This window comes from Gracilinanus agilis, chromosome 4 (genome assembly GCF_016433145.1).
Source record: "Gracilinanus agilis isolate LMUSP501 chromosome 4, AgileGrace, whole genome shotgun sequence".
Lineage (NCBI taxonomy): Eukaryota > Metazoa > Chordata > Mammalia > Didelphimorphia > Didelphidae > Gracilinanus > Gracilinanus agilis.
Window position 1 is genome coordinate 328,590,923 of NC_058133.1, and position 14,332 is coordinate 328,605,254.

A 14,332-nucleotide genomic window follows, 5' to 3' on the forward strand; every position below is an offset into this window, starting at 1 on the left:
TATATTTATTTTATTATCTATACATATATGCATATACATATATATATATATATATATTTTTTTTTTTTTTTAAGGCTTTATAAACCCTTCCCACTCTCCTATAAACCTTTCCCACACTCTTATAAACACTGAGCCAATCAGCACCCAGAATACAGAAAATAGCATTGTGGTTGGTTGTCTTTCAGCCAATAGTGTGCCATGTACAACCTCACACTGACAAACTTGAGCAAGCAGTAGTGGTGTACTGTATTTCCATTGTGTACAGTATGTATTCATTTGCAAAATCTCCTGATATAGTGAAAACTCCATGATACAGAATTAGATTTTTTTTTAACCCATGATACAGTGAAGCCATGATAAGTGAGCTGCAATATAGCAAGGGACAACTGTATATTTGACAAAATTCTCTATATATTTATATATGAGGCCTCTATCTGCAAAACTGTCTATAAAAAAAATTTCCCCCAATTTACTGCTTTCCTTCTAATCTTGGCTACTTTGGTTTTTGTATTATTTAGTATTCGTATTTCCATTACTATTTGTACAAAATCTTTTTACTATATTCAGAATTACCCATTTTATATCACACAGTGCTTACTATCTCTTGTTTATTCATAAATTCTTCTCCTAACCGTAAATCTAATAGGTAATATGTTCCCTGTTTTTCTGAATTGCTTATGCTATCTCCTTTATGCCTAGGCCATGTATCCATTTTGATCTTATCTTGGTAAATGGTATTAGATATTTATCTTATTCCTGCCAATACACTTTCTAGTTTTCCCAACAATTTTTTTTACCAAATAGTGAATTTTTATCCCCAAAACATGGGTCTTTACCTTTGCCAAATGCAAGGTTACTATAATATTTTACCAGTTTTTGTTTTATATCTGTTCTGTTTCACTGATCTATCTTTCTATTTCTTAGTCAATACCAGATAGTCTTAATGATTACTGCTTTGTAATAGAGTTCAAAATCTAGTACTGCTAGACTGCTTTTCTTTATATTTTTTCATTAATTCTTTTGACATTCTTGACCTTTTGTTGTTCCAAATGAAGTTTCTTATTTCTTTTAGTTCAATAAAATAGTTTCTTGGTAATTTAATTGGGATGGCATTAAATATATAGTTTAGTTTAGATATATTGTGATTAAAACTCTCTGGAGACTGTATCTTAATTCATAATTATTTAATTAAATAATAAAAAAAAGTGGGCCAGAGAAAAAGAGGGCACTGGCCACATGTGGGCAGCAAAAAGCATTTTCATTTTAATTATAACGCCACTGTCCATTCATGAATAATTCCCATTTTTTAAATTAAGTTCGTCTCCAATTAATTTTTATTTTGTGTTTTTGTTGCCCCTTGCTAATTGTAATTTTCATTGCATTATGATCTGGAAAAGATGCATTTAATATTTATGCTTTTCTGCATTTAACTATAAAGTTTTTATGTCTTTAGATATGGTCATTATTTGTAACGGTACCATGTACCGCTGAGAAAAAAAGTATATTTCTTTCTATTCCATTTAGTTCTCTCCAGATCTGTATTATATATAGTCTATCTAAGATTTTATTTATCTCCTCGACTTCTTTCTTTTTTATTTTTTGGTTAGATATATCCAGTTCTGAGAGAGGAAGGTTAAAATCCTCCACTATAATAGTTTTGTTACCTATTTCCACCTGTAACTACTTTAATATAGTTTCCTTGTTTATCTCTTTTAATCTATCTTAGCTTTTTATCTATCTTAGCTTTAACTTTGAGATAATTATTGCCACCTTTGCTTTTTTGCCAGCTTTTTTCTTTGCTAGCTATTATCATTATTATTAACTATTATTAAACTATGTATACTTGAATTATTTAAGTACTGAAAGTGGTTCTAATGTATCTAATTTCTTTTTTCTTTCTTCATTTTCTACTAGGCCCTGGGAAATCATGAATTTGATAATGGAGTAGAGGGATTGTTGGATCCACTACTTAAAAAAGTCAAGTTTCCAGTTCTGAGTGCTAATATTAAAGCCATCGAGCCTCTTGCATCTCAAATATCTGGATATTATCATCCATACAAAATTTTAACTGTCGGTGAAGAGAAAGTGGGAATCATTGGGTATACTTCCAACGAGACACCTGTCCTTTCAAACCCAGGTAGTTTTTCCTTTTATTATAGACATTTTAATCTAATTCAGCTTAATAAGATTGTGGCATATTTATTACAGATTCTGCATAAAACTCAAAATTTTGTGAACTTGGGCAAGATAGCATTGATTTGAGATATTTCTCGATAGAATTAATTTTGTGGAGCTATATAGGTCTGATCTGAACATTCTTATCATTTGCTCTGTTTATTGAACTATTTTGTTGACACGAATAGAAACTTCATTTACTCTAGTCTAAGAGAAGGTGGAAGACCATTCTTGTCCACATCTCACTAAAGCTCATTCCAACTCCATTCCAGTCTTTTGTGATCTACAAAGTTAAATTCTCTATTTTACAGAGTGAATCAATAAACTTAGTGAGAGAGTCAGCTTAAACTGGCTTTATGTAGCTACCTGAGAAGTGTTGCCATCTATTCTGAGCCTGGAATGAGAGTTTGAAAATAATTCATTTGAATTGGAGATGGTGCAAACTAGAAAGATGAGCAGTTTATCACTTCACTCCTTAATAAATCTCCACAATCTGATACCACTATTTTGTTGTACTGTGTAGATGACATCATAAAATCAAAGTTATTGAATGTAAGAGTTGCAGGAAACTCAATGGACAACCATTCCACTCTCAACTTAACCAAGAATCCTTCCAATAATTATAAAGATCTTCAATGAATGGAAACTCCACCACTCCTTAGCATAGCCCAATTGCTATAAATTACATTAAGCTAAAATTTGCCCTTTTACAGCTTCCAATCATTGGCCTAGTTCTGTCCTTTTAAGTCAAGCAGAACAAGTCTAATTCCCCTTCCACATGACCGCCTTTCATGCCTCCCCTAAAGTCTCCTTTTCTCTGGTCTAAATATTTCCCGTGGCTTTAACCATCCCTCATGGCATATTTTCCAAGCTTCTGACTCTTCTCTTGATACTCTCCATGGCAGCCTTCAGTTTGTTTATTTCTTTCCTAAAATATAGTATCCAGAACTGAGCACAATATTTTATGTGTGCCCTCTCTGAGGCAGAGTACTGTAGAAGTTATCTTTTTTTGGAAACTATGCCTCTTTTTAATATAGCCTCACTTAATACATTAGCTATTTTGAATGTCCTATCAGATATACTCTCATTAAAATAAAAGTACCAATAGTAATTCATTTAAAATATAGGACCTTAAAGTTTACAAAATATTTTTCTTTTATAACAACTCTGGGGGGTATGTAGTACAATGCAAGTATTTCCCCCATTTTATAGATGAGGAAACTGAGGCTCAGACTTCCTGATGGAGTCAGGAAAACTCATTTTGGAGAGTTCAAGGGCTTAATTGACTTGCCTATGGTCAAGCAAGCAAATAAGTTTTTTTAAGTGTCTGCTTTGTTACATGTACTATACTAGATGTGAGGGATACAAAAGGCAAAAGTGATACAATCCCTTCCCTAAAAGAGTTTATAAACTAGCTAAGGGACTCATGTCTATGTATCTATCAGCATATACAATTTAGATATTTTCTTCCCAAATTGATTCCCTAACCCATTCCGTATATATTATTCTAAATGTTCTCTTCTCGAGCTTTCTGTGCTCTCCCTGTCTTTCAGCTGAGAACCTTGCCTCTTATGCTATTGATATAATTGAGACCATTTAGTGTGAACATCTCTACTTTTTCCTTTTTTTTTCTTTTTGGTAACAACCTTACCCTCCTATCTTGGAATTACTACAAAGTATCAGTTCCAAGGCAGAAGAGCTGTAAGGACAAAGAAATTGGGGTTAAGTGACTTGCCCAGTGTCACACAGCTAGGAAGTGTCTGAGGCTAGATTTGAACTCAAAAAGATGAAACCTCCTGATTTTAGGCCCAGTGCTTTATCCACTGTGCCACCTAGCTGTCCTGTTAGGGGTGAGGGAAGAAGAAAAATCATATTGCTCATCCTGATTTATTTCTTTTCTCCATTAAACACATTCAATCCCACTTTCTCCATGCCAAGACCCAGTTCTCACATCTACGATGAACTCCCTCCAAACCTCTTAGCATCCCTAACTTTCTTTAAGACTCAGTTCAAGTGCCACTAACTACATGAGGCTTTTATATGTTTCCCTGATTGATCCTGACACATACACACAAGACCTTTATATGTACTTTGTATTTATTTATTCACATACATGTTTCTCCCTTAAAAGACTATAAGTTCCTTGAAGAAGGAAGCTCTTTGGCTTCTATCTTTCAGTCTCAAAAGAGTATCTGGCACTTAGTAGACAAAAGCTGTCTTCTTTTAATTTTTTAAGATAATTCATTCCCTCTGTCTTTGATAAATCAACATTTGGCATCACAGTCAGTATCTCCATTTCTGGAAGGGGATCTTAGGAAGGATAAAACATTGTGCTTTCCAGGGTCTGAAGATGACTGTCATCCCCAAATACATAAATTATGCAAATTCCACAAATGGCAATTTACAACATATGTCATTTTCAGGGAATAGTTCTTAATGACTTAGAGCACATGCACATCTGGCTCTAATATTTGAATGTCCATAGATCATTTACTCTTTGATCTGCTGAGACAATGAGGAACACCTCATGGTATTCAGTTAGTGCCACCATCAGGAGCAGGAAAACTGCATGAGTCTCACCTCCTTCTACTTACTTCATGAAGACTCTACTGATCCAATCTTTCTTTAAAAAAAAAAAAAAAAACTTGCTTACATTCTGTCTTAGAATCAATACTGTGTGTTGGTTCCAAGGCAGATGAGAAATAAGGGCTAGAGTCCAGTGATGGGCAAACTTTTTTAAAGAGGGGCCAAAGAAAAAGAAATGCTCACCTGTCAGTCTGTTTCTAAGGCAACTTTCAAAGTTTCATTGTATTGTATCCTACTCATTGTATTCATCAGATTAGGAATAATGTTGCAGGGCCAGACAGAATATTTCAGGGGGCAGCATCTGGCCCATGGGCTGTAGTTTGCCCATCATTGGGCCAGACAATGTGAGTTAAGTGACTTGCCCATGGTCACACAGATTTGAACCTGAGTCTTCCCATCTCTGAGCCTGGCTCTCAATCTACTGAACCATCGAGCTGCTCACTTTTCTGAGCCAATCTTGACTATTAATTGCCAGTTTTCCTAGCCTAGGCTTTAATGAGGCTAGTCTGTTTCCTCAGATTTGGAGATGGAGCAAAATGGGATATTAGCATGAAAATGATACTCAGCACAGATAAATTATAGCTTCCCTGCTTTGGACTGTCCATTCTGGCCCACCTCGAAATCTTGTGGGGGAGCAACTCCTGCTTCTCATGAGATGAATTTTTTTACTTAGGGCCCCAGGAAGCTACTTTAGATGAGTACTCTAAGACTTAGACCCCTGGGCCAGTTCAGTCTCATAGAAATCAAGGATGATTTCACTGTCATTTAAGGAAAAACTAGCCTAAACTGCATGGGGGAGGTGTTGCTTCTCTGGCAATCCTCCGGCTTTCCATAGGAAGAAGGAGGTATGTTTCCTCATTTCTCAGCCAAGATTGATCATTATAATTACACAATGTTCAGGTTCATTATTGTTATTTTTGTTTTTATGGTCATTTTTTTATATCATTTTCCATGTTCTATTTATTTTACTCTGCATCAGTTCATTCAAGTATTCCCAGTGCTAGACTTGAAGTCAAGACCTGAGTTCAAAGCCAGCCTTATGTACTAGCTATGTGACCCTGGGCAAGTCACTCAACTTGTTTACCTCAGTTTCCTCAACTGTAAAATGGGGATAATAATACCAGCCTCTCAAGTTTGTTGGGAAGGTTAAATGAGATGACTTTTATAAAGCTTTTAGCATAGTGCCTAGCACATAGTTGTTTTTTGTCTTTAATCTTCAAAGGAGACCAGTGATATCATGGAGTGATGTCTTGGATTTGAGCGAAGAAGAATTGCACAAAGACTCATTCTCTCTTCCAAAGTCATCCAAGTTCAATGGCAAGACAAAAGTTAGGATGACTAGTGATGCTGGGACATAATAGGCAATTATAAATGTTTATTTCATTCTCTGAAATCTTCATCTTCATTTTCATTGCTTTGGACACTATAATATTCCATTACAAGTATATATCACAAGGTGTTCAGCCTCAGACATTCCATAATTAGTAGGAATAGATTTTCTACCAGTTCTCTGCTACCACAAAAAGTAATGGCCAGGGACAGCTAGGTTGGTTCAGTGGATAGAGAGCCAGGCCTAGAGATAATAGGTCCCAGGTTCAAAAACTTCCTAATTGTATGACCCTGGGCAAGTCACTTAACTTCAATTGCCTATCCCTTAACACTTTTCTACTTTAGAACCAATAGCTAGTATTGACTCTAGGATAGGAAGTAAGAAGGTTGTTTTGGGTTTTTTTAAGTTGTTACTTTTAAAAATAATAAAGACTGATATGAATATAGAAATTAGTATTTTAATTAAAGCCATGTTGATAGGGATAAAATCGTTAGACCACGTGCCAGTAAGAATTCCGCCATCTTTACCTTTCCTATCGCCTGCGCCTCATAGCTTAGAGTGAGATGCAGGCGTCCCCACGCCCAAAGAACCGGAACCGGAAACCTGTTGGACCTTGGGAAATGTAGTTTGATAGTTCCCATGTGTCCATAGAAACTATATATATACACTTTTAAATGGCATTTCCCAAATTCCAATTAACATTTCCCCCTGAGGTCCAGCAAAAAAAAAGTTGGTCTTTTTTCTTCGCTGGACCTGTAAACATAGGCAACTTCTAAAATTTTAGGAATTTGGGGGATAAAAGAAATAGATAAACAAATGGATAAAACTAGCCTCATTGACAAAAAACCAATTTGGGGGCAGTCCCCTATTGGTATAACAAGTACAATCAAAACAATACATTCAACTCAATTTTCACTCCCCATAGTTCAATCAATTGCACCCCAAAGTTCAGTTTTGATCTTCATGGTCCAGTGAAGGGTCTTTAGGCATCTTTTGTGCCTTCATCAAACCAGTCCGTTGTCTGGATTCTGGGGAGATAAGATCCTTATCCTGAAATTATTCTCAAGAGAATTTAAACTTTACATTATAGATTACAAAACATACATTTTCTTCTGAGAATTATACATTTCCCCCTGAAATTACTCCTAAAAGAGTTAAATATACATATATTTTGACATTGTCAAATTAAAAAAAAAAAAACTTAACAGACATCTCATCCCCCTGAGGAAATTCTAAACACACCTTCTTTCCTTGAAAAGGGTACCTCAGGTCAGCTAAGGATGAGTGGCTGAGTCACGGGGGTTGTATGAAATCAATTGGCAAAATAAAGAGAATAAAATTCAAGAAAAAAAAGAAAAAATTAACTTGTGAATGAAATGTAAAATGTGCAAAAAATGTAGGGGAAATAAACAGTCCTTTGAATCAAGGCCCAATGAAAATTATTTGAGCAGTTTGCTATTACCCACTTAGGGCCAGGACTGAAGGGAAATGTCTCTCTCTCATCTGATCTGCCATCAACCTTTCAGAGAAGTGAGCCAAATAAATAACCAATCTTAGGTGCTGACTTAAAAACTTAAGCCGAGGGGACCCACGTCCTCTAAAGTTTTAGAAAAGACTGGGACTCCAGGACTCAAACCCCAATTTCCAAGCCCTAAAGTATTGGCATAGAACTCCTGCAATCCATGCAGATTTTAGTCAAGTCTCTGACCATGTGCTTTCTTTAGCACTAATTAACAGCTTTTATATTCCCTTCTTCTGGAATCAGAGAGGCATTTAATCACAGTCCCATATTCTCAGTCTCAGGCTCAGGTATTTGCATTAAGCTTATATCGCTGTAGAATCAGAAAAAAAGATAAATAATGATTATATATGTACTTCCAGTACAAGATGAGAAAAAGGAAAAATCAATTGCTCTAATTAAAAAAATGTTTTAAAAAATCAAATATATATATATATATATACACACACACACACACACACATATATATATATATAGCTTAGAACTAGAAGACTAGAAGGGTTTTGTTACCCAAAAATGAGATATTCTGTGAGAGAAAATGGATCTTACAAATAGCAGATTCACAATGTACATTCAAATAGAGTACCATAATTTCCAATAGCACATTTTAAAACAATAAACAATGATGTTAAAAATCATATACTTGTTATAACTTTTAAATCTTGGCTAAGAGTTTCTCAACAAACTCTGTTATTGCTTCCATAGCAAAATCTGATATTTAAAAAAAAGAAACCTTCTGGTCTAAATTATCCTCAGATAAGAATATACAGGAGCTCCTTGGCTTCCTGTTTTAAAAAAATCCCGGGTAGGAAATTTTATGCTTCTACCCATTTAAGGCAATAATTTCTCTTATAATAAAATATATAAAGGCTTATCCTATAAGACAACAATTCTTTAGGATTTAAAGTAAAAGTTAAAAAACTCTTGTAAAATTACAAGTTAATTCTCAAGGCATGGAAACTTCCAATTACCAAGACAGAATAATTTTTAAAAGACATGTGCTGGGGGCAGTTGGGTAGCTCAGTGGATTGAGAGCCAGGCCTAGAGACGGGAGGTCCTAGGTTCAAATCTGGCCTCAGACACTTCCCAGCTGTGTGATCCTGGGCAAGTCACTTGACCCCCATTGCCTACCCTTACCACTCTTCCACCTATAAGTCAATACACAGAAGTTAAGGGTTTAAAATTAAAAAAAAAAAAAAAAAAGACATGTGCTCTATAAATCCAGTATACATAAGGAAATTTACAACTTTAAAAATGTGTAGGAAATATAATGAGTATCAGATTAATAAGCTGGTCAAAACCTCTTACCAGTTCTAATAGATCTTTCTCATTATTTGGGAGTTACAATAAAATCACAAACAGAATTAATCTAGCAGCCACAAACTTCATTAACTTAAAATGATTCAGTGCAACAGGAAAATCAATGAAATAAGCAAGATTAATTCACAAAACTAATTAGCAAAATGCAGTAAGATACAATCATTCAGTTCTGGAAGGTTTTTTTTTTCTTTAAGGTTTTTTTTTATAATCAGTCTTTGTTCTCAGTTCAAAGTTCTGAGCAGGTATGGGGGTGAATAGGCCATGTGGCCTGATTAAGGGTAAACACTAGTTCAAAGTTCAGACACTAGGTCCACGTAGGTGGGCTTGGGGCTAGAGAAAAGCTTAGGTCAGTTTTGTAGGAAATCCCACGTGTAGAGCTTGTGGGGGTGGGGGGTGCCTAAATTAGGTCTTTAGAGAAACACATGGAGGGCTAGAATGCCTTTCAGGTTAAGAGTCCCCTATAAGAGAGTAGAGAGAAAGGGGAATACTTCCCAAATTCTTTAGCAGCAGAGCTGAAGCTGAATGGTGGCGTTCAGCAAGTCAGGGCAGGGATGGGGGGCGGGTGGGGGGGGAGTCGCTTCTCGGAAATCTCAGGATTCTGGATTCACAGAAATGGAGTCAGGAAAAGCGTTGGAGATCACAGGCACTGGGACTCTGGCAGGCTCGAGGTGCAGCAGGAAGGGAGTTCAGGTCAGGAGATCAGCAGCGAGACAATACTGGCTGGGCACCGGAGTTTTTGTGTCCGCAAGGGCCACCAGGCCCAGGGCATTGAGCAAAATAATTCTCAGCCCAGCGGCAATTAAAACCATTGTCTCTCTTCCTGGTAAAACAGCCTCTAGGCTGAGGAAAATCAGGAGAGGACTGGGTGAGGAAAAAGATCACTTCTGAGACTCTGGGTCCCAGAGCCTCATGGCTTCTTTTCAGGCTATCTAGAAAATTGAGAGTTCGAATTTCGACCTTCTGGTTTGCCAAATTGTTACTTTTAAAAATAATAAAGACTGATATGAATATAGAAATTAGTATTTTAATTAAAGCCATGTTGATAGGGATAAAATCATTAGACCATGAGTCGGTAAGAAAATTCAAAACTGCCTCCTCCATCTTTACCTTTCCTATCGCCCGCGCCTCATAGCTCAGAGCGAGAGAGATTACTTTCGGATTTCCTCTCATTTAAACTGTGTTATGCGTGGTGACACAGGCATCCCCACGCCCAAAGAACGGGAACCAGAAACCCGTTGGACCACGGGAAATGTAGTTTGATAGTTCCCACGTGTCCATAGAAAAAAATATATATATACACTTTTAAATGGCATTTCCCAAATTCCAATTAACAAAGTCCTTGCTAAACAAGTTGTGATATATAAATATAGTAGACTATTATTATGCCTTGAGAAGTTATAAAAATGGAGAATCAGAGAAATTTGAAAAGACATAAAATGATGCAAAATAAAATAAACAATATTAGGGAAACAATATTTTTGGTAACCACAACAATATAAAGGAAGAAATAATGAAAGACTAAAGAATTGTAATTAATCATAACTTAAAGCCTCATGGTTAGTATCTTCTATCCCTTCACAAAATGGTGCTAGACTAGAGTATGACATGAGGCATACATGAATGAGATGCTGTCTTGGGTCCCCTTTTCTCTCCACTTTCACCCACTTTGACCCCATCAAATCACATGGGTTTAACTGCTATTTCTGTTTCCATGGCATACACACACATATACACACAACCCTGAGCTCTGTCTTGAGCTCCAGTCTCACATCATGAACTGTCTTCCTACTGAACAGTGACTAATCAACTTCCGCCTCCATAGCCCTCCCCACTCTCTGGTCACTCAGCCACTTTCACACTAGTTCAGCCCCTTATCACCTCTAGCCTCCTATTTCCCTGACCCAAGTCTCTCCCCAATTTGATCCATCCTCTCTTCAGCTTTGTTGTTCTTCAGTCATTTTAATCATGTCCAACTCTTCATGACCCCATTTGAGGTTTTCTTGGGAAAGACATTGGAACGGTTTGCCATTTCCTTCTGCAGTTTATTTTATAGATGAGGAAACTGAAGCAAACAAAATTAAGTGACTTGCCCAGCATCACTCAGCTAGTGTGTCTCAGGCCAGATTTGAACTCTGGAAGATGAGGCTTCCTAATTCCAAGCTCAGTGCTCTATCCACTGTGCTACCTAGCAGCCCCATCAACCCCTTAGAAACCTGTTTCCCTCAATGTTCAGGTTAGGTGCTTCCTTTTAAATTAAGCCTTTCCTGTTTCCTCCTAACTGTTGTATTTATCCTCTAAATACTTTTGTATGTATATGCTGTCTCTCCCAATTGAATTTAAGCTATTTGATGTCTAGAAATGTTCCATTTTTGCCTTGATCTCCCCAGGGCCTAGTACAGTGCCTGGCACACTGGGTGCTTAATCAATATTTACTGATTGATAAATACATTTTCAATCATAGTCAGAATGATGATTTGGCATATTGTTTGACCACTTGTTTTATTGGGAGTTTTTTTAATATTTTAATTGGAGGAGTTATTGGTATGTGACTAATAAAAAAAGTAACATCAATAAATATTCAAAAAGAAAAACAAAAGAAAAGAATAATTGATTTAATCCACATATTATTAGGGACTAGTTGAAGGTTTTTTGTTTTTGTTTTTAATTTTTTAATTAGAGCTCAGAGGGGAAATCAAAAAGAGTGCTGGATTTAGAATCTGGAATTAGGTTGACATTCTAACCTAACACTTACTAGCTATTTTTGTGGGCGAGTCACTTAATTCCTTTTAGCCTAAATTTCTTCATCTGTAAAAATAGCAATAATAATACTAGGATTACTAGAATATTATAAGAATCAAATTTAAATAATGTGTATAAATTACCTTGTAAAACTTAAAGCAAGATAAAAATATCAGCTATTCCCCATTTTACAGAAAAAAAAAGGAGGTTCAGATTAAGTTACTTGCTCAAGGTTACAATTCTAATAAGTTTCATAGTTGGGACTTGAATCATACCAACTCTTATAAATCCAGTGTTCTTCCTCTTTAATTAACCTATCTCCCAAAAACACATTGGGGGTGGGGGAATGCATACCTAAATTATTGTTTCTCTGATAGTTGTTCTGGGGATCCAGTGAGATTATAGATGTAAAGTATTTTATAATCCTTTAAATGTTATGGATGTCAATTATTATTAACATTACTGTTGTTACTATTTTCAATTAGTAATATTAAAGAAATATAATACAGGAATTGGCTATATAGAAATTACAGTTCAAGTGGATGAGCTCGCCAAGGCAAAAGAGAGAGAAGAAGAAAAGGGACTGATTCTTTTATTATTAATTATATTATTTGAAGGCTCTTCATGAATTTGGGGAAGAAGAAGAGAAAGGGTATAAGCATTTATACAGTACCTACTATGTCTTGGGAACTGTTAAGTACTTCTTATAAATATTGTCTCATTTGATCCTCACAATAACCCTGTCAGGTAGGTATTATTATCCTCCTCATTTAACAGATGAGGGAGGAACCTGAGGCAGACAGAAGTTAAGTGATCTTCCCATGGTCCCACAGCTAATAAGTATCTGAGGTTGCATCTGAACTCAGTCCTCCTGACTCCAGGCACAGCTGCCTCCTCTTCCTAAAAAAGATTGGAGATCTCATCACTTTCTAAATTTAGCATATATACATTTATGACTAGTCATGCTGGGATATATGCTAAATTTAGAAAGTGATGAGATCCATATATATAGCATAGTGGATAGAGGGCCAGCTTCAGAATCAGACCTGATTCAATATCTATCTCTGAAACACTCCCTGCATGACTTTAGACAAGTCACCTAACTTTTCAAGGCTCCAGACAACTATTGTCTTAAGATTATGAATAGTTAGAGGTACACTGGATAGCACCCATAGCACAATAGATAGAGCCAGGCCTGGAGATGGGAGGTCCTGGATTCAGATCTGACCTCAGATACTTTCTAGGTGGGTGACCAACCTTGGGCAAGTCATTTAACCCCTGTTGCCTAATCCTTATTGCTCTTTTGCCTTAGAAGCAATGTTTAATAGCAATTCTAAGAGAGAAGGTGTTGTTTTTTTTTAAACATTTATTGATATTTATATTTTAGAAAAGTTAACATGGTTACATGTTTCATGCTCTTACTTTCCCCTTCACCCCCCGACCTCCCCACCTCCCCTGGCCGATATGCATTTCTACTGGTTTTAACATGTGTCATTGATCAAGACCTATTTCCAAATTGTTGATAGTTGCATTGGTGTGGTTGTTTCGAGTCTACATCCCCAATCATGTCCTCATCAACCCATGTATTCAAGCAGATGATTTTCTTCTATGTTTCCTCTCCTGCAGTTCTTCCTCTGAATGTGGGTAACGTTCTTTACCATAAATCCCTCAGAATTGTTCTGGGTCATTGCATTGCTGCTGGTACAGAAGCCCATTACATTCAATTTTACCACAGTGTATCAGTCTCTGTGTACAATGTTCTTCTATCTCTGCTCCTTTCACTCTGCATCAGTTCCTGGAGGTCTTTCTAGTTCACATGGAATTCCTCCAGTTTATTATTCCTTTGAGCACAATAGTATTCCCTCACCAACATATACCACAATTTGTTCAGCCATTCCCCAATTGAAGGGCATGCCCTCATTTTCCAGTTTTTTGCCACCACAAAAAGCACGGCTATAAATATTTTCGTGTAAGTCTGTTTATCTATGATCTCTTTGGGGTACAATCCCAACAATGGTATGTCTGGATCAAAGGGCAGGCATTCTTTTATAGCCCTTTGAGCATAGTTCCAAATTGCCTTCCAGAATGGTTGGATCGGTTCACAACTCCACCAGCAATGCATTAATGTTCCAATTTGGCCACATCCCCTCCAACATTCATTACTCTCCCCTTCTTTCATTTTAGCCAGTCTGCTAGGTGTGAGGTGATACCTCAGAGTTGTTTTGATTTGCATTTCTCTAATTATTAGAGATTTAGAACACTTTCTCATGTGCTTATTGATAGTTTTGATTTCTTTATCTGAAAATTGCCTATTCATGTCTCTTGCCTATTTATCAATTGGGGAATGACTTGATTTTTTATACAATTGATTTAACTCCTTGTATATTTAAGTAATTAGTCCCTTGTCAGAGTTTTTTGTTATAAAGATTTTTTCCCAATTTGTTGTTTCCCTTCTGATCTTGGCTACATTGTTTTGGTTTGTACAAAAGCTTTTTTAGTTTGACATAATCAAAATAATTTATTTTACCTTTTGTAATTTTCTCCAACTCTTGCTTGGTTTTAAAATCTTTTCTTTCCAGTGGTTTTTTTTAACACTTTTTTTTTTTAAATTTTAAACCCTTAACTTCTGTGTATTGACTTATAGGTGGAAGAGTGGTAAGGGT

At 36.2% G+C, this 14,332-nt stretch overlaps 1 protein-coding gene across 1 annotated transcript in view; it reads left to right on the top strand.

Annotated features, from left to right (window-relative positions):
- NT5E (5'-nucleotidase ecto) overlaps positions 1-14,332 on the top strand; it is a 92,844-nt gene that overhangs the window by 33,173 nt on the left and 45,339 nt on the right. The window contains exon 2 of the mRNA XM_044675381.1: positions 1,915-2,137. Coding sequence (XP_044531316.1) covers positions 1,915-2,137 — 223 coding nt within the window. The remainder of the gene's footprint in view (positions 1-1,914; positions 2,138-14,332) is intronic.